Here is a 21,114-nt window from a genome sequence, read left to right as displayed (position 1 = left end):
AGAATGACAGGCCTGATTTCTCAATGGCTTTGCTGAGGGACGAGGGTGTGTTTAATTCAGAGACAGGACGCTGCATGAAGAGCTCATCCATCGCGGTTTAGCTCAGGATTAGGGATGCGGTTCGGAAACTGCTAAAACGCTCCCAGCACAGCTAGGAACTATGGGAAGTGGCGTCAGGATGACGCCATCGCATTACAGTAGGACGCGGCGTAGATGGAGCATGTTTAATGGATTAGCCTCTTTATAACCGACAAGCAGGGATGGATGAACTACAAGAAGAGCAGACAATGAGGGGTCATTAAAAAGAAATAGCGGTGAGGAGCTGCCAGGCATCGAACAGGATCCCAAAGCCACAACAATGGCCTGTTACAGCCCGAGTCCTTTACTTTCCCTTCTTCTCACCTGCGCTGCCTCATGGGTAACTGTGAAGAATTGTAATAATTGTTCCAGCTTTGCTCTCCAGCATTTAATGAAAATTCCTTGCCAGACAGAGACGTTCCAGCTCTTCTACTCTTGGAACCAAACCGTGCCCTGACTTTGCATTTGTACCAGTTTATTATCCCACAAACTCTCAGCTTGTCCACTTTAAAACACTATCGTCTATTATTATTCGCTGCCTGACCTGGCTTTTCTCATTTGCTGTTGCAGCCAGGAATTTTAACACAATCCAAACTTACTATCCTCACACAACGATGGCAAACTTCGCTTCTTGCTTGAGGAAACGCCCACACAGCTGCAGGATCTGCGGAGCGTTTTCAGATATCATCAACGCCCCCGCAAGAAGCTAGATTTTCCATCAATTTGTTGTTATTCTGTTACCAATTACCAGTACAAATGTAAACTGATGTGATATATGGGAGAAGATAGGTGATTTCACTCAATTTCTATCAACAGTGAACCCGCTCCGTCCCCAGACAGGTTGAAGCTGTTCGGCTGATGTTTATGTCGAGTTCATCTAGCGATATTTTTTAAAAAATTGTTTCCGGATGATGTATTGTGTTAGATTCACCTTTTGTGTTTTTTTATTGCTTCTAGGTGAAACTCTGCAGCCTCAGCACTGCTGCTGCTTACGTCCCCAAGCTTCACATAAATCACATTGGCCAATAAAACAAAAAAAAAAAAAAAGAAAAAAACAGTTCCTTTGTGCTTTGAAGAAGTTCCTCAAACTAACAGCGACGTCTAACAGTGCTCTGAGCTGCATTTGTTTGAACCTTATCCATCACTTAACTAATACGCTGCCTGTTGGATGCTGGTCTCCTCTCAGTCAAGCATCCAAATTATTTAGTTATCAGGTTGCTTAATATAGTTTAACCTCATTAATATTTAATCACGGATACATTACATGTAATTAAATTAATAGTAGGATCATCTTTCCCCCATAAACAATTCCTGCTAAGCTCTGGAGCTATCTAGACACAGGTCCCCCGTCGGCCAAGCTGTGCTGTGCTCCTGGGTCAAAGTGAGTTAAGACACAGTGTTACTTGGGTGCGTTCAGCATCAAGTCCTCATGAAAAATATCTCCAGGCTTATCCTTTTAATCCGCTCTTAGCGGCTTTTATCCCAGAGCCTTAATTCTCTCATGAGGATGCTGCAGGGGCTGGGAGGGCATCAGCGACAGCTCCGTCCAGAACACGGAGGACCCATAAGTTTGAAACGACAGTAACCGAGGAACTGGAGGTCCAGGCTAAGCCATTATACATCATATAACATATAAACCAGTACTGTACATCATCATCATCATCATCATCATCAGTACATGTGGAAAAAAACCTGAATATTACACATAGTCAAACAAAAGCCATGTGTTGATGGGAGTGTATGGTGTCGTCTCGAAAGCATCCTCCCTCCCTTCCTCCTCCACCTCTCCCTTCTCACTTTCAGTCTCTCTCTCTCTCTCTCTCTCTCTCTCTCTCACTGTCTCTCTCTCTCCTCTCTTACCCCTACCACAGATGAAAACAGGTCCCCGCAGACGATGCTAACATCTCATTGGCTGAATGGGAGCCGGAGCCAGAGCGAGAGAGAAGCAAGGAGGGGAGACAGCTCAAGAAGATATAACAACTCTGCCACAGCATCCTGTCTTATCACTGAGCTGAGGGATGAAGGAGGTGTAGATACACGCTCCTGGTCCTCCTGTAGAAGGAAAGCACGGTGGACTTGAAGGATAACTTTCTTTATGCTGCTGTTGGAATGAATGCTTTGGATCCAAGAGTCACCTGGACTTGATCTGCCCTTGCTGACTGAGCTGCTGTCAGTGATCGCTTAGTGATCTCCGTTTCTTCTGACTAAACTACCCACACCCAGACCTCTACATTGTCGGAGTGAGCTATTTTTGTCTTCCCAGGCTGCCGCTGGTGTCTTCGGGAGAGGCTTCACCTGGAGGAGGGTGGATGTTCACCCATGTGACCAGGGCCGGGCTGTCACCCTCACTGTGTCCTACACCTGCTGTGCTTCTGGGATGCTGTGACCTCCAGCTGCCTTCTGGCCATCCCCAATCTGGGTCAACATGCCAGTGATGAAGGGCCTCCTGGCCCCCCAGAACACATTTCTGGACACCATTGCGACACGCTTCGATGGCACCCGTGAGTAAATCATCTAACAATGATTCAGAATTTTCCATTTTTATTTGCTAATTTCTACATTCCTCACTTTTTCCTGAGTGGGGACGATGAAACATAACCAAAAATGCAATAATGAATCATCTTTAGTTACTTAAATGCTGTTTTCATCATTGGCTAATTACTAAGATGCACTGGACCTTGAGTCAGTCTGCAATGCTCTGTTTCTGAGGCAAAAATAGCTCAACGCTGCCTGAATAAAGCAACATGTGCTACTGGCTGTGGAGAAAAAGTTTGCTTCGACGTCTACTGGAAAAACACGAGCAGGGATCGTGTGTTGAGTTCAGTCTCGCACAGTTGCTTCCACACCAGCTGCCACAGCCATTAGGCGACAGTGTCATTGTGCCGGCGCCTCTTGTTTTGTACCTCGCGCTGCCTCGAGGGACGCGCGCTCGCCCGCCCGTCGATTTATTCTCAGCGGTACTTATTCTCCGAATCGGGTCTCGGCTCAATCTGGGGAAACAGACACACGGCGAGTGCCCGTGCAGCGCTGTTGCCGCGCTGGTTCCACTGGAGCGGTGACTCAGCCTAATCTGGGCTGGAGGCACGCTGGCACGTTCAGGAATGGTCTGAGTGTAGTTGAATTAAAGGATATGTTGCTGAAGAGTCCTTGAACTTAGCCTGGATGCTGGTGGTTGAATGACTTTTCTGATCTCTGCAGCAGGTAAAACAGCTACATTCTCCTGTGTTGTGGGGATTATTTATATCGATAAATATTTCAGATGTAGTCCTGGGTTTGAGGCTCTTCCTCTGTCAAACCTGGAGCTCATTGTTGTTTTGGGCAGGGATCCAGCGCATACAGTACCACAGCTTATACCTGAACCTACTGCCTCGGGTCCTGGACGTGTTGCAGGATAATGTCCAGCTACAGCGACAGACGGCGCCGCGTTGGTAGTAGCAGGGTGCACGTCTCTGCAGCCACATGCCAGTTCTGCCACGTGCGAGCCACCATCAGACTGTGGCTCCTGGAGGCGTGGCCAAGTGCCCATAGCTCAAAATAGCTTCCGCCGTGTTGCCAGGGCAACAGGGTCCCGCCACTTGACACGATGATGCTCGAAGACTTCAGCCTTTGTGGGGAAGACGTCCCGCTAGAGACGAGAGGCTTCAACTTGTTTCCAGCATCGCAGCTGCTCTCTGGTTTCCTGAAGCGGTGGGTAAAGTTTCTGTGCACCTGTGACAGCATGATTTAAGACGCGTCCGGAGGGGCTCTTTAATGACGTTTAATATCCGTATGCAAACTGAACAGCCCCAAGGTGCTTGTGTTATCAGCCAGGCGAACGTTATGACACTGAAATTAGCTGCCTGGTCCCTTCAGCTTCACTTTAACCTCAACAAAGTGCTTCTGAGTGTGTGTGATTTTATTAAATACCAGAAGGACACAATCAATATAGCGTTAGGCTTGTAATTATACTTCTGTTTCTACATATTCGAAATCGACTTGAATTTTAGATAACTGGCCACATAGTTTCAGTACAATGCCCTGTTGATGATTCAGGCTGTCAGTGGGACTGAAAATGCTTTAGATCAGCAAAACAAAAGGGAGCCTTCTGCTGACGGAGCAGCCAAAGAGTCCGACATCGTCCAAAACGTGTTACTTCACCACGTTCCTGCCTTTCAGTAGGTGCAAATGATTTTAGATGTTATGTCACATTAGTATCGTGTTCAATTTATTTTCCTGCCGGCCCATCACTCATTTACACAACTATATGAAGTCTATAAATAGAGTGATTATTGATTGTCCTGCTTCATGTCCATATTTTAATGCTAATATGTGGTTTTAATCTAATTCTCTAAACTCAGACTGGACGTCAGCGTTCAAAAGACTATTCCCAACCTTAATGTAAACGAGAGCCGTTTTAATTTAGTGAGAATGTTACAGTCCTGCTCCATAAACGCTATAAACGTCCAAACCTAAAAACAAAATGTCTGAATAAGTTACATCACTAACCTTTGGCACATCAGAGTTTAGCTGACGGCAATGTTAGTGGTCCTTGTGTGTGCGTGTGAAGGTATTACACTGTGTGTACCCAAGTCTGTCTCACACTCTTTAAAAGTATGTGAAGAGGTCAAAGGTCAGGGTCAAGGGTAACGGCAATGACCCTGCTGGTGGATTTTGCTCCAGGCCAAATCAGTAGGACAGACGCAGGTTCAAACCACTGCTGTGTGTGTGTGTGTGTGTGTGTGTGTGTGTGTGTGTGTGTGTGTGTGTGTGTGTGTGTGTGTGTGTGTGTGTGTGTGTGTGTGTGTGTGTGTGTGTGTGTGTGTGTGACAGCGTAGTTGTCCATCTATTCAACCTTTACATGTGGCATTTTCACACTGACAACAGTGATCTCCTCGCGGGGCCGTGTCACCACAAGGCAGCTGCAGGCAGAGATAAGAGTGGGATTTATTTTCCCCCTGAGCACTTTTCTGTTCAAAGGCGACCGAAGAGCCATCGGGAGACGTAGACGTGCGTCAGGTTGAACGTTGTGGAGTTCTGCATTGCACAGCTCAGCTCACGTAGGTCCTAATTGGCGGCGCCTACAGCTCTGCAGGCGGAAGCCAGCGTGAGAGGCTACTGTGTGTTGTTCTCTGCATCTTTGAAGCTCCAGTTATTTACGTTTACTGGTGGAGGTTAGAAGTTTGATTCAGCCATCGATTCTGCGTCGTCTTCACTTGATGCTGAGACTTCACAGTCATGGCAGTTTGGGCGGTTTGATCCCCAGACTCTTAAACCAGTGAAATCTCCCTCTGATGTGCAGGTCTGCACCCTCCATGCCAGCTCCATCTCCGTGTGAACGTAGGTGTGTGTGGGTGTGAGGCTTTGTAAAGCACTTTGCACCATTTTTGCTACATAGCTGCTGTCATTTTACAAATCCAGCAACAGTTTACTTTTCCCAAAAACTAAGTTCCAAAGAAAACAAGGTCATTAATTATTTCTATTGCATTACATGTCATCTCCTCATGCTTCTTCATCACACCAGTGACCTTTTTCCCTACTAGTCCACTTCTCCTTTTGATCTCACCCATCTGCTCCAGTAAGTAATTACATGCCGCTGACTGGTAATTAGCTGCTGAGGCAGAGGCCGAGCATCGTGAGCTCGATGTGTCTTTTATACACCAAGGGGACTTGCGCGGTGTGGACGTGATGTTGCTGTTTGTTAGCAGTGGCATGCTGCGCCCGTCACGTCAGATCACAGTTGTAGTGAGTCAGCACAGATGTGTAATTAAGGAAGCTGGTGCAGCGGAGCGGCCACTCGAAGCAATATCCCTGAGAGGATTACAGCCTAAGAATGGAGGCATTGTCAAAATCTCTCTCTCTCTCTCTCTCTCTCTCTCTCTCTCTCTCTCTCTCTCTCTCTCTCACACACACACTCACACTCACACTCACACACACACACACACGGCCTGTCTGTCAAATAGGGTTCATGTTGACGCTGAATTGCTTGTTTACAAAGTTACCACTGGAAAAATCTGTAAGCAACTGTGAATTAAGTTAAATCCTTGAGTGCTGATTTTTCAGTCTAGGTATAAACTGGTCTCTAGGATATAGAAGCATCAGTGTCTCATGCATTTTTGAATATATATATATATATATAAATATATATAATATAGCTGAAGCTGTTTGTTTGCACTTCCTAGCTGTGAACTGATGAAATAAACTATGCAAACGTGTTCATTGAGAAGATTTCCTGGCGCTGATGTCTGACGGTTCCACACACAGAGCCGTCGTTCATCTCATCCAAATCCTGACAAACATGGATAAGTCATGTGTTGCGTTATGGAACAGTTTCCTGGCTTGTGTTGTTACTGGCTAATCTAAGCCTCAGTGTGAAATGGCCCAGTTTGCAGACCCCATACCCCTGAACGCAGCACAAAAAGTTTTTCCTACGTGACTCGATGGTTTCAGCGCATCCCTAAAAGGTGATTTATGACTACACCTGGCTCTGACCTATTTGAAGGAGGTGTGCTGAGTGGAGTTGCACCTATTCTTAGGCAAACATTACATAAACCGCAGGTGAATGTGGTTTTCCTCCAACACCAGGAAAGGCCTTCAGACAATGTTTTTAGGTGGATGAGGTAAAGAAAGCAATCACATTTCTTCTTCAACTTGGGATTTTCTGTGCAAAAGCATTTGTTTCCCTCAACAGATCTCCAGCCGCCTATTGGACAGAAAGTTGGAACGTCGTAACCAGAAATAAAATGCTGTGCAGTAGCACGGGCATAAAACCTCCTCTTGTTGATGGATTCGACTAATGCCTGTCTCTTACCATAATTCCACAGTGACGATTTACTTGCCGCTCGCTGCACAACCCAGGAAAGGTTGTCACCGCGTAGAAAAGACGTCCCCTATGGATTGCTTTCTGTACAGCGTGGCCAATTAAAGTGCTGGATTGTGGGAAAAGCTCCGCAGCTGCTGAATTTTCCTCCATCTTACGCTCGCTTGCTGTGGATTCGGTCAAATTCAGACAGCCACTGTAAATCTGTCTGCCTGTGTGATGCCTCCTTGCTTTGCATTCAGAAAATCTTGTATTTTCAGCTAAGCAGCAGAAACATGCCGGCCCTCACAAGCCACAACACTGACGTCTCCACAGAATTGTAGTCTTGTTTTGGAGGGTTCACTGGAGAGAAAGCTTGTGAATGTAAAAGCTGTTGTCCTGCATGTTTTTACTGTTTGTATGCAGAGCCTCTCAAACACAGTTTTCTCTGTGGTTAATACATAATAGTTTAAGAATCTTTCGAGACAGTTTAACAGGACTGTGTTATATCTGGGGAATGGCCTGACCAAACAGGACAGTAATACAAGTCCCAAAACAAAGCTGATCATGGTTTTGTGGAGGCCTGATGGTTATAAATCAAGCTGCAGGATATCCTTTTTTTCTGGACAGCTTAGTGTTGTAGAAAAGCTAAGTGGAAGTTAGTAGAAATGCTTCATTCATTATCACCGCTTAATAAGCTGCCGGCTGTTTATACTTTAATGTTTCTTCTATTTTTTTTTGCATTTTTGTGTCTAAGAAAGAAAAAAAAAACACTTTAGTTTGTCAAGGTCACAAGCTGCTAGCAACAAAAGAAAGCTGTGACATCAAACTGTATGTTATTAGTCACCAAGGTCTACAAAATAAAAGTCCAGCCTGAGTGAATTTAGTAGCACAAGTCTTTGTCTCCTGCAGATTTAAGGCTACAGTACTGCTGCTAAAGAGCTATCCATGGTCCTGAAAGTATGTCTGGAAATCATAACAAGAAAGCCGAAATGGTGCTGAAAGCAGAACAACCACAGCACGTTTGATGCGTTGATGGACGTTTATTGCGGCTTCAGCGTGATGCACCCCTTTGTTTTTTGTCATCGTCTCACAGACAGTAACTTCCTGTTGGGTAACGCCCAGGGCCACCGCGGCTACCCCATCGTCTACTGCTCCGACGGCTTCTGCGAACTGACGGGCTTCACGAGGACCGAGGTGATGCAGAAGAACTGCACGTGCCACTTCCTGTACGGGGCGGACACCAGCGAGCGCGTGGCCCAGCAGATGGAGAAGGCGCTGGAGGGCAGAGAGGAGTATCAGGCTGAGGTGCACTTCTACAAGAAGAACGGTGGGTGCTCGGGGAAAAAGGGCGGAGTCAGCGTTTGGGCATCATGTGTGGATCTTAACATGTAGATTTATTCAATAAATTCAAGGTTATGGAGTTGACAATGACTTTCATTCTATTCTGGTTGAAATTAAGCTATTACTGTATATCAGAACTGTTTAGTAATTATATTAAAGATATTTAATGATCTAAGTGATCATTAATATAATAAAACTGTCAGATTGATTATACAGTAAAAATCAGCAGTTGATTCATTTCAGCTGAATATTGTAACAAAACTGCTTGAAGCCGGAAAATCGACCGCCGCTTCTCCCACAATGCGCTGTGCGAGTTTAACTCCTTCCTTTTGACTCTTGGCTAATCCCCCTGACAAAATCTTGGGCTCAGAATAAGATGTGAGACATAAAAAGAGAACATGTAACAGAGTTTAAGCTCCTCTGATTGGCACACACGGGATTATGTTTCTTCAACAGAGGCCTAAACCCACTGCGGATTCAGGGTGAACCACTCATTACTCTGATGGGTCGCTAAATCTGCACCGCAGTTGGGAAAATCTTTTAATACTAATCTTCTTGTATTTTTTACAGTGCAGTAAGTAACAGGAAGGCGAAGCCACTACAGCTAATGAGAGAAAAGAGAAGTCATTAAATTAATTATTTCATTTGCAAGAGGAGAAGAGAATTGAGGGGAAACTAAAACATTTTTCATGACAAAACACACACATACAGTTGTATTGCTTGAAACTCATCCAGATGAATTCTCAGGGTTGTTTTTACAACCTAGTCTTGTGCTAAATCACCAGCAGCTGCACTGTATTCTGTGTCACACACACACACACACACACACACACACACACACACACACACACACTAGTAGCTCTATAGTAAACAGGCGAGCGGGTGGTGGCGGAGCAGTGTGTGCAGCGTTGTTAATGAGCGTACTGGGTTGTGGCGAGGTCTTGGATCTGTGAATCTCCTTCGCAGCCTCACTTAAAAACCAGCCCCCGTACTTGCTGTTCCTCTTTGTGTGCAATCCTCCGGAGCCCGATGGGAATCGACTACAATTCATGGCGTGTTTTAGAGCCGTACTTGATAGAAGCGTCCGCGGTTCCGCTGACGGGGGGGGGGGCTGGGTGTGCAGACGCAGGCCCTCGCACGAACGCTGATGATTAAAGGAGCCGCGTCCACGGGGGTCGAGGCTGAAACAGCTCTGGTCTCTGTTCCAGGTTCAGCCTTCTGGTGCCTGTTAGACATCGTGCCCATCAAGAACGAGAAGGGCGAAATGGTTCTGTTCCTCTTCTCCTTCAAGGACATCACCGACACCTATGGAAGAGGCCACTGCAACAGCAGGAAAGAGGGTGAGCGCCGAGAGCACCACCTCTTATTTGCTCACTGCGAGCGTGATTTACGAGCGGGCCGTCCTCCGGCCCCGGCTCTCATTTCCTCCGCGCGCTCTTCTTCATCACTGTCACGTTGTAGCCGGCAGGTTTGTTTGGGCTGGCGTTCGTTCACTGAGCACAGACATTGTTTTCCTGAAAGGGGGGGGGGGGGTTGATTTGGGCAGAGTTGTGTCTTCAAGTGGAACCTGGACACAGTCTGCTGCAAATAAAAAGCACAATGCCGGGGGAGAAGCGCTGTCATTGTGTTGTGACGCCGCTCTTTGAGAGGCACGAAGGCGCTGCTGATGCGATACTGTGTTTAACCATAGCAGGGGGGACCGTTAACAAGCACGACCGCGTCACGTTCAATGGCTTGTAATTGACATGCACTGATCTTGGTCGACTGTGCGGCAGTTTCAGAGGACAAGCGGCGCAGGAGGAAGAGCAGCTACCACTTCATGGAGGCCAGGAGGCGTGGACGCACCATGCTGTACCAGCTGACCACCCAGTTCTCCGGGGGCAAAGGAGAGGTCAACCTGGGCACTGTGAGTCCTCCTCCCACCGGCCGACTGCGGCTGATGCTGTTTTAAAGCGTTGATATGCCAAAGATGAGTTTTTCGAAAGACAATATGAGGAAAGTCTTGGCCCAGATTCCAAGAGTGTGGCTTAGTGGAGAAATTCATTAAAATGTCTTTGCTATTTTAAGAGTTTAATCTCGCTTCTGTTGCATTTCTACATGCGAGCTATAGTTTGGCAGCTTCACGCCAAGAAGGAGTTGACTGCGGTGGCTGGGAGGCGAGTGTCACTGCTGTGGAGGCGTCGGTCATAATCCTCGCCCCCTGCAGAGGCTCGCGCAGCAGAGCGTGTTCGTTGTAGCGTTGAAGTTATCTGACATCTCACAAACAAAATGAGGAATCGGAGTTGAAAATTGCCTTTTGGACTCTGCCTTTAATTTCCCAGACACGGTTTTGGATCATTACGAGCTCGAACAGTGCCGCCAGGAAATCCGAGCTGAAGAGCCAAACGCTCACACTGGACCACAATTATAAAACACAAATTTTAAGAAACAGAACTTTCAACAAAAACATTTGCTCTCAACATATGCTGTCAGTGATTTATTAGAAAACACGGGAAGGCGCTTGCATCCTGTCCAGGAACAAAAGCCCCGACGTGGGCTCCAACCTGCAAAAGCGTCATCGCTCAATGCTAATGACCCCGACCTCCCTAAATAAAAGCTGCATTGTTGCTTTCGCGTCCGAACCTACAGGTTCCTTCATTAGCCTCCGCGTACGAGACCTCCTGCCCCTCCGCTTCACGCGCCCACCTACGTCCACCGGCGCCGCGCGCTCACACGGCGCACACACCCGTTAGCGCGGCGGGAGCATTCACGCGTGCAGCGGAACGTAAACGGCGGCTCGGCCTCCGAGGAGAGAGAGAGAGGAACATATGGTAAAACATCAACACGCGCCGAATTAGACTCGGACTATTTAGCATTCAGCTTTTATGCCAGCGCTCTCTGCGTGAGACTGCTTTTACAGAAACACACACGGCCTTTACGTTAATGCTGTGTTCAACCACATATCTGTTACAATTTGTTATGAAAGGTCAAAGAGAAATACTGAAATGCGTCTTTTCCAATGAGGTCATGAAGGTTGGGAATCACTGGGCTGGAATGTGGCTGAACCTCTTCCTCCGAGCGCTGATCTGTATCCTGGGATTCGATCAGTGAAAAGCCTTTATCTCACCGACCTGTCACTGCCATTAAAAAACAAACACAATGCGCTTTGCACGAGGATGCGGTTCGAGGCCACGCTGGGTTTCCCCCGCGTCTGGCGCTTGTGATTCTGGACCCGTGCGTCGCACAGCTGAGCCTTTATTTAGGTGTTTATATGCAGTTAGCTCATGAAGCGTTACAGCATGTAGCGTCGAACCTGCTTCTCCGGCTCGTACAGTATGTGCATCCTCCGCGGCCCCCCGTGACTCCAGCTTCAACCACCTTCCCTTTCTCTCTCGCTTTTCTCTCCACACATTTCCACTCCCTCGCCATCTGTCACTCTAACCCCATCTCATTTTGGCTTCATCCCTCTGGATCCCGCCGCCTCTCCCACGGCACCGACTCTCGCTCTGTAGCCCCGTTTTTTCACTTTTTAAAGGTCCGATCTTTCTTTCTTTTACGTTTCGCTGCTAATACTTATACAATGTTGGGTTTTGCTTAAATAAAGAATCCTCCAGTGTCCCACTCCCACTCTGACTATTACTATAAATTTCCCATTCTGTTTTCCTTATTCCCTGTCTGCAGCCTCCTCCATCTTTCTTTAACTTGGTCTTTCTGTTTGTCTCTCCGACGCAGTTAGCTAACAGCGCGGCCCTCTGCCTCCACACCACTTCCAGCCAGATATGCTGACTAGATCTCTATTTGTGGCCCATCAGCCTGCCAGGCAAGGAAGGAGCGCAGGGAGCTGTGCCTTAGCTGGAAAACATACACATGGCGATCTTTAAATAAGTGCGAAGTGGAAAAAAATCAGTTTCAGTCCGAAGCTTTTGTGATTCTTAGACGATTTACAGCATTTTTCTTGCTTCTTAGAGAAACAGAAAGCTCAACTGTGGGTTGCTTGTTTTGATGCTGTCAAACCCTGAGTTTATCAGCTACTGTAACCAATCCAAGGCACGCTGACAAGTAGCACAGACTGGATTTTAAGCTGCTGAAATGCCTCGTTCCCCTCTAAAATGCCCGTCAAGAGGCGAAACATAGGGAATGAACAACAAGTAGGTGATTTAAAGGGAATTAACCACTAGTGGTTCCTCAGAGCGCTGGTTTGTCACGTAGTTCAGCCATGTGTCTCCCCTCACATCAAGGACAGGCTTTCACCCCTGCCAAAACCCTAAAGCATGCTGGGAGACGTAGTCGGGAAAGTCAGCTTTGGGCTACGGCATGAGTTAATGAAGTGCGAAGACCAGCTGTAGCTCTGTGACACACAGTCCCAAGTGTCCCGCAGTGCCGGGCTCTTCTGGTGGAGGTCGGTGACGTGCCCTGACCTCAGTAGAACACAGTCATCGCGCCGCTGAACCCGCCTGAGCTACAATCGATGGGGCCCCAGCAGCTGATGCTGGGCAGCCGTTCAGGTGGGAACTACCTGTCGTTATTTTGAACATAGAAAGCAAATTTCTATTCATTTTGGGAAAGGAAAGGGAGTGTAAAAGGAAAGCGGAGGCTAGGACTTCATCAGCCGACCTCCTGCTCCCCGGCGTCTGTTCGTGGAGCGACCACCTCGCTGGATCACTGCTCATTTATCTCCCTTTCTGTTTCCATCTCACCAAGACCCGGCGTAATCTCTTCCCCCCTGTCTCCTAAACGCGTTCAAGCCCATTATATGCTGAGTGCACTGCCTTATTAGGGGAGCTGCGCTCTCATTATGGGCCGAATGGTCTCCCACCTCATCAGCAATTGCAAATTCATGCTTTGCGCAATTAGATTTTTTTTTTCCCCAATAAAACTGAGATAAGGTGTGATTTTCTAAAATAACACCGGTGCATCGTCCTCCCATGGTTTCCTTACGAACGCACAGCTGCCTTTGCACTGTATCACCTGAGAGCAGAGCACTAATGGCATTTGAAGGGACGAAGCCGAGTCAAGGTTAAGTCATGTGTGAAATTGTAAAGGATGAATGTTGGTGTTCAATTGTCCCCTCGCTGACCACAGGATTGCATGGGTATTTAAACACCTCATCCCTGTCCTGTCAAGAATAGCCTCAGCAGCCGTGCAGCAGAGACAAAGAGGATTTTCACACACAAATTGTCTGTTTTTGCAAATTCTTGGCAACACGGTGTCCGTCCGATTGTCATTTATTTCCACAGCTCTCCACCTTGTGACCATCTGCTTAGCAAATCATTCATTTATGCAGCTTTCGAGTGTCCTTGTGTGTTTTGAATATTTATCAAATTAAGCCTGAAAGCTTCAAGAGGCTGTTATTATTGGACTTCCTCTCCCGACACGCGCCCCCCCCCCCCCGTTCGCCCGCTCTTGCCGTCCGTTTCATCAGAAGTGTTTGTTCACGGCGACCCCTCTGCCCCCCCCCCCTCGCAGAGCATGGTGGATAAGCCGTCCATGCCGGAGTACAAGGTGACGGCGGTGGAGAAGTCGCGCTTCATCCTGCTCCACTACAGCATGTCCAAGGCCCTGTGGGACTGGCTCATCCTGCTGGCCACCTTCTACGTGGCCGTCACCGTGCCCTACAGCGTCAGCTTCATGCCGTACGACCACGCCGTCGCCGGCGCGCGCTACACCGTCATCAGCGACGTCGTCGTGGAGATGCTCTTCATTCTGGGTGAGCGCGGGAGGGGGGTTGCGAAATCATTCCGCTCTTGGCCGTCGACCTCGCTGACTTTCTTTGCCCTGCCGCCATTTTCAGATATCATCCTGAACTTCCGCACCACTTACGTGAGCAAGTCGGGCCAAGTGGAGTATGAGCCACGCAGTATTTGCATTCACTACAGCACCACCTGGTTCATTGTGGACCTGGTGGCCATCATGCCCTTTGACCTGCTGTACGCCTTCAACATCCCAGTGGTGAGTCCAAGCCAGAGGAGGAGAGGCAGGATGGGAAATGATGTCCTTCCCTCCACACATGAACCCATTCCCCCATGTATAGCAATAAAACATTCTGTGCAACGGATACAAATTAAATTGCGGGAATCAGACAGAAAAGAACATGCTTTTAGCTGGTTTGTATTTTTACTTGCAGGAGATGAAGCCCAGACCTCAGTAAGCTTATAATTGGGTAATTGTGAGCGCCACAGTTTTCCTCTGGGTGCAGTTGTTCATACATGCTGACAAAAGCAGGAGCCGGATGATTTATCTCGACGCACCACCGTTCCCCCCTCCAGTGATTTGCCTTTGGAAATAAAGCGCTTTCATACTTGCAGCGCTGCTGCTGCTGCAGCCCCCCCGCCGTCCTACATGATAGGCACATCTCTTAACCTTTCCAGCTTGCTACATTGAGCTGCGTTTGCATTATGTTGCGTAGGATGCTTCTAAAACCCGGAGCAACCTTCTGCTGTTTCTCACCAGACCTCGTACGTCCACCTGCTGAAGACGATCCGCCTGCTGCGGCTCCTGCGGCTGCTTCAGAAGCTGGACCGCTACTCCCAGTACACGGCCATAGTGCTGACTCTGCTCATGTCCGTGTTCGCCCTGCTGGCTCACTGGATGGCCTGCATCTGGTACATGATCGGGCGCAGTGACATGCAGTCCAACGACAACTGGAGCATCGGTGAGTGTGACGGAGGCCCCGCCGCACCGTGACAAATAATAATGGAAGCCGTTGAGTGCGAGTCGACTTTTATTTTGTGCTACCGAGCTATAAATAGGCTGTCTCTGTGGTGGGAGAGCGGCGCACACCAGCCTCCTAATGAGGCCCGTGGAAGCAGATCAAACGCTGATGTAACAGATCACCGGTAGCAGCCATTTAATAACGCTTTGTTCCTGTCACCGTTTCCCAATAATTGAACATACCAGCAATACGAGAAGAAGAAAAAAGGGCTTGTTGGTGTTCATTTTTGTCCGTGTCAGATTGAATGCAGTCAGGTTTTTATTGGTGTGTTGCCCTTTGAAGGGTGGCTCCACGAGTTGGGCAAACGCCTGGACAAGCCCTTCGTCAACAGCACCATCGGCGGCCCCACGCTGCACAGCACCTACATCACCGCCCTCTACTTCACCCTCACCAGTCTGACCAGCGTGGGCTTCGGCAACGTCTGCGCCAACACCGACGCCGAGAAGATCTTCTCCATCTGCACCATGCTCATTGGGGGTACGTCTGACGGCGGGGTTGTAAATTTGGATTCAAGCTGAATTCATGTGCGTGGATTCACGTCTCTCCTCCTCCCTCAGCGCTGATGCACGGCTTGGTGTTCGGTAACGTCACGGCCATCATCCAGCGCATGTACTCGCGCCGCTCCTACTATCACACGCGCATGAAGGACCTGAAGGAGTTCACCCGCGTCCACTGTCTGCCCCAGCAGCTCAAGCAGCGCATGCTGGAGTACTACCAGACCACGTGGTCTGTGAACCACGGCATCGACACCAACGAGGTAGGAGCTCACACGATCAGCTGATAGTAACACTGTCGTTAACACCTCGTTAAACGCCTCGCACGTCCCCAGCTCCTGCACGACTTTCCCGACGAGCTGCGGGCCGACATCGCCATGCATCTGCACAAGGACATCCTCCAGCTGCCGGTGTTCACCGGGGCCAGCCGCGGCTGCCTGCGCTCGCTTTCCCTGAACATCAAGACCTCCTTCTGCGTCCCGGGAGAGTACCTGATCCGACAGGGGGACGCCCTGCAGTCCAACTACTATGTGTGCTCTGGGTCTCTGGAGGTGCTCAAGGACAGCATGGTGCTCGCCATATTAGGTGCGTGCTGGAGGCAGCTCCAGTGAATCTGTGGTCTATGCAGTTTAGTGGAGCAACGTGCCTTGTTTCGTTTTCAGGCAAAGGGGATCTGATCGGTTCTGACCTGCCGGGAACCGAGCAGGTGATCAAGACCAACGCTGACGTCAAGGCCCTGACCTACTGCGACCTGCAGTACATCAGCCTGCGTGGTCTGAGGGAGGTGCTGGACCTCTACCCCGAGTACGGGAGCGTGTACGCGGCTGACATCAACAAGAACCTCACCTACAACCTGCGCGAGGGCAGCCAGAGCGAGGACGGCCCGGACGAGGTAGCGGGCGCTCCTAATTGACACACGAACGATGCGTCGCACGTCCATCTGACAGATAGGGTACAACACAGTGCATTCGACACATCCGTGCCCCGTGGGGGGCTCTTTTTTTTTTTTTAAACTCTCCTTGACACTTCTGCCACAGCGACCAAAGGGCTGTTGATTGTCACAGCAATTACCACGCGTGGGCACCGCTGTCAGGCAGGCGGCCGTATCCTGAGTCCTGCCCGTTACCTCCGAGGCAGCATCGCCTCCATCTGTAACACGCATTCAGCCTTGCTTTGTATTGTTCTACCATCTGCATTGTTACTAACTCAAAAGCTGACGAGACAGCGGGATCCGGTTGAATAATCAGCCGCACACTTGGTTTAGGACCCGTAAGCACAGCTTGTTCCTCAAGTGAGGTGAGTTCGGGGACACGTGGAGTGATTTGGAGCTCACCTGTCGACCGGGGAGCCGGCGCTGATGGACTGTAACGACGGTGTCAGGGAGAGTTAGGTGGAAAGAGCCAGCTGGTCAATCAGGTGTTGTGGAGACGTCGCAGAGCAGAACCACTTTTTTACCTGACAGCTGGAGACATGACGAGCACCTGGTTAATCAGTTAAGCTCACGTAGCACCGACCCGCTGTGAGTGGCATCAGCTGGAGAGGCTCGTTTTGCCTCAATTTCTGTTTTGCCGAGGAGATCTTTGCTTCAATACAGGCTTAAACTTAATACAGATCCTGTGTGAAGTGGCTTTTTCTCGCGTCAGAGCCCGTTGCTGGCAGTGGCCTAGCGAAGCGAAAGACTGCGCGCCGCGTCGACGCATTCGCCGGAGCTCCGACGCCAAGCGGCCGGCGATTTTCTGCTTTTATTGGAATCCTCCCGAAGAACAAAAATAGAGCACGGGAGGCCGTCGTTTCATCACCGGCCAAAGTCATTTAATAGTAGCAAATGAAAACATATTCTATGCAGCTCCCGCTAATTAATGGTTCAGTAAAAGGCAGATGAATAATGAATAAACACATTTTACCTCCAGCTGTATGGAATCTAATTTTACGTCTGACTCAGTACAGTAGGTTTTCAAGGTCACACATGTGACTTTGTTCCAAACTCACTCTTCTTTCTATTGAGGTGTCATCATTCTTTTATAATAAGCTCATGAGGCCTGGAATTGAATTGAATTGAATTAGACTCAGGCAGATATTCTCATGAGTGGATTTGTATTATGCACTTTAGATCCTGGTTTTTGCCAGTACAGTGTGGTCCTCTCATGTGTTTTTACACCCTGGTGCTTTTTAAACTCCAGCCACGTCTTTGCCTCCCGTTTCGCAGGACGCCAGGCTCCCGTCCGTCGTGAAGACCAAGGGCAACGACCCCGACGGCTCCTTCCTTCACTCTCCGGCCGCCCGCTTCCGCCGCAACCTCCTCCTGCCCAACTTCAACAACCCCGTCCGCCGCACCTCCCTCGGGAACCTGCTGGGCGACGAGCTGCGGCAGTTCAACGCGCTGCGGCGCTGCCGCTCGCCCAACCTGAGCCGCGGCGCCCACGGCCAGAACCCGTCCCCTCAGCCGCCCAAGAAGCAGGAGCACGGCTCGTCCGGGCCGCCCGGCGCCTCCGCTTCGGCCCCGAGCGAGACGGGCGCCGAGCAGAGGCCGGCCAAGCTGCTCATTCCCACCGTCACCTGCTACGGACCCCCGGATCTCAGCCCCAGGTTCGTATCTCACGCCACACAATGGATGGATGGAGGAGGATGACGGTGTGGAGGCTCTGCATATTTCATCAGATATAAGTGCATTAGCTCACCTTCTCCTCCAGCCTCCAACCATCTGTATTCATATCGTATCCCCAAGTCCTGCAGTGGGTTCTGGGTGTGGGTAAAGGCTGGTTCACAGAGCTCAGGTGTCTGTCTGTCATGTTCAAACCCGCGCTCCTCTGCCAGCCGCCGCTCTGATGATAACCGGCGACGCTCTACTGTTACATTAACGGCAGCCTCCCTGCTGCTCGCTACCCCCCCCCTTCCCCTCCAGGGTCGTGGACGGCATCGAAGACAATGGCCACGCGTTCCATTTCAACGTGGAGCACGGCAGGTCCGCAGCCGCCGCCGCCGCCGCCCAAGGTAAGCGGAGGCACCTCCAGCCGCAGAGGTCACCCGGGTGGTGAAACACGAGCCCAGAGGAATGGAATGACAGCCAGGCTATGAGATGATCCCATTGTACACTGGCTGCCTACCAGTATGGTTTAGAATGTGGACTGTATTGTGTTATTGTTTAACTTTGCATGGCCTGCAGCGCCCCCTGGAGGACTGTCTGCCTTTTACATCATAATACTGCTCAATCAAATACAGCTACAGTTATAACAGTAAATGCAGACTTGTTTTATTTCATTATAAATTTATGTGTATGGTTTCCTCACTTTAGAGTCTGCACAGACTAATGCTGCTCTACTGCAGGAGTCAGAGGACGTGAGGCAGAGCATCAGTCTGCTCAACCAGAAGGTGAGACCAACCTTTAACACCCATTCAAATTGTCAGGACCAAAGACCCAGATACGAGTGAACCCCTCTTTGAGTCCAGACTCAGCTTCTGCCTTGTATCTTCATACGTCCTTGCACTCTCTAACTAAATGTGAGCGCGGCAGAGGCAGGTGCTTCCAGGCGGGCAGAAGGCGGCTGATGTCAGAGTTTGAAAGGAATTAATCAGCGGGGCGCTTCAGCAGTGCAGGGGACTGCCGGGAACGCTGACTCAGCGATGTAGAGAAAATAATGATTTGATCCGTCACTGCTGAACTGTGTGCGCTCTCTACACAGATGGGTGCTTTAAACCAGGAGGTGTCGGAGCTCACCAAGGGCCTGCACCATATGATGCATCTCCTCCAGGCCTACTTGTCACTGCATCACTACAAAGCTCCCTGCCCCTACAGCATGCACATGATGTCCAGCTCTGCCGCGGGCCCCAACGCTGCCACGCAGCACAACCTGGCGCCCACCTACCACGTCTGTAACACCCCGGGGGCCAATGACGGCCTCGGCCACCAAAGTGTCTCGCCTGCTGTTCGCGGCGCGGCTGATGAAACCCTGACCGAGGGCCACGCTCAGTCGTCGGGCCCCGGTGCCGACTCCGGCCCGTCCAGACCGGGCTCGTGTCACAGCTGCGAGAGCCTGACGCCGCCTCTGTGGACGAGCTCGTCTCTTCCCGGTCACAACTCCTCTTGCCTTTTCCCCCGTGCCCCTGCAGCAGCGTCAGCGAGCGCCCTCCTGGAGCCGTCGCCGAGCTCCTCCTCCCACCTCTACTTGTCCTGTGACTCTCACCTCAACCTATCGCACGCCTCACATGAGGACGTTGGTGTCATGATATCGGCCCCAGCAGCGGAAAACCTCCTCCAGGACTCCATTTTCCAAATTGAGGACCCGCACCCCTCTATGCAACCGGTTTCTGCCTCCCCGCCCCCCTCGGCCCGTCATCCCCTCGGACCCCCTTCGGACTCACAGACGCCGCGGTCAGACGCGCTGGAGCCCGACCTGCCGCTCGGGCACCCGTCCGCCTCAGAGCACCCCAGTCTGGAGTGCCTGCTGGGGGCCGCGGGCTCCGTGGAGAGCAGGGACAGCGAGAGCGTGTCATCCCAGAGGTCCAGCAACGGTTTCCACACTGTGAGCACGGAGCAGTCGTGGTGTCAGGACCTCACGGATTGAACCGTACAGGACCTACGTCAGGATTTCCTGGTCTTACAATTACATCACTTCAATCAAACCATTTCTATGCAAAACTCGTCATTTGTGCATTATCTTGGCTTTACTGAAGTGAAGTATCAGACAAACCAGTATACGCTGTATCGTGTTTTCCAGAACCTTCAGAGCAGTTTGCAGTAAGTGATACCTGTTACCTCCTTGCATGGTAAAGCCTTTACATTCTTTTTCCTAAGGAAAAGGTTTCCGAATCAATGTGTAAGCATTCGACATGATAACTAGCTGACTTTTTGTATAGCAGGTCAGATATGGATGCTTTAAAATACTAGGGAAGAAAGTGCTTCATGTTGCATGTGGGGGAGACACATCTGAACATCACAATTTGATTTTTCAAGTGATTTTTTTTAACGTAAGATCCAAACTCACTAAACCGTACAAGGTACATGATTTATGATTTCAGGTGTAATTCCACTGGACACGGTTCTCTCCTGACTCTCCTTCTGGGGTTTTTAGCACATTCCCTATGTTTCCCATATCAATGCATTCAATTTATAGCTTTGTTCAAGGTAGGCTCAGTATTAAATAATCTGCAAAACTAATTTAAAAACACAAGCTGCCTATAATTACACACAGTATGTACTGTACCTGTACATATCCGTCTTAAAAGTGGGAATATATATGAAATGCTGTTATTATTTACACTTTAGGTTACTACACTTCCTGCTTTTCCTTGAAGTATTCAATTTATGGCTGTAAACCTCTGTTTGTTCTCCAGAGGAAGAGAACTTTTAAAAACTGAAGAGCAAAGCTGCAAACACACTGGACATAAGTAAATGTACATATACAGTATAGTTGAAAAGTTGCTCCTATGAAACATCGATTACTGTTTTTAATTTAAGAGCTGATTGCCTCTTTGATTTTACTCATGATACCTAGGATTGTTTTGGAATAATTTCCTCTTGGCTGAAAATAAAGTGTGCAAAAACCATGTCTGTCCTTGATGCCACTAACCATCAAAGAGGAAACTTAATGTAAACCAACATGAGTCATTGGTGAGTCCTTCAAGCATTCATTCATGTCAGGGCTTCAGTATTTTTCAGTATTTGAGTTTCATCACTGGATCAGCTTCAGGTCTCTGCAGTCAACAGTTGATGGAGGTGATGAATATTGTACAAG

The 21,114-nt window shown here is 49.3% G+C and overlaps 1 protein-coding gene across 1 annotated transcript; it reads left to right on the top strand.

Moving 5' to 3' along the window:
* The first annotated feature begins 1,955 nt into the window (after window positions 1-1,955).
* Window positions 1,956-20,926, top strand: LOC114846416 (potassium voltage-gated channel subfamily H member 4-like). The gene is made up of 15 exons (XM_029135330.3): window positions 1,956-2,579; window positions 7,950-8,183; window positions 9,406-9,537; window positions 9,973-10,103; window positions 13,643-13,883; window positions 13,968-14,125; window positions 14,627-14,828; window positions 15,171-15,365; window positions 15,446-15,645; window positions 15,718-15,967; window positions 16,045-16,274; window positions 17,589-17,968; window positions 18,285-18,373; window positions 18,675-18,751; window positions 19,063-20,926. Exons 1-15 carry the CDS (start codon window positions 2,504-2,506, stop codon window positions 19,942-19,944), a joined length of 3,477 nt encoding a protein of 1,158 aa, XP_028991163.1. The 5' UTR covers window positions 1,956-2,503; the 3' UTR covers window positions 19,945-20,926.
* The last annotated feature ends 188 nt before the right edge of the window (window positions 20,927-21,114 follow it).

Source organism: Betta splendens, chromosome 19 (genome assembly GCF_900634795.4).
Source record: "Betta splendens chromosome 19, fBetSpl5.4, whole genome shotgun sequence".
Taxonomy (NCBI): domain Eukaryota; kingdom Metazoa; phylum Chordata; class Actinopteri; order Anabantiformes; family Osphronemidae; genus Betta; species Betta splendens.
This window is presented reverse-complemented; position numbering and strand designations above follow the sequence as displayed.

Bases quoted from the DNA above. Each gene is read 5' to 3' on its own strand.
- LOC114846416 (XM_029135330.3), top strand. From the start codon at position 2,504: ATGCCAGTGATGAAGGGCCTCCTGGCCCCCCAGAACACATTTCTGGAC. The intron at 9,538-9,972 runs GTGAGCGCCGAG...ACTGTGCGGCAG, and splicing joins CTGCAACAGCAGGAAAGAGG to TTTCAGAGGACAAGCGGCGC. The intron at 18,374-18,674 runs GTAAGCGGAGGC...TCCTCACTTTAG, and splicing joins CGCCGCCGCCGCCGCCCAAG to AGTCTGCACAGACTAATGCT.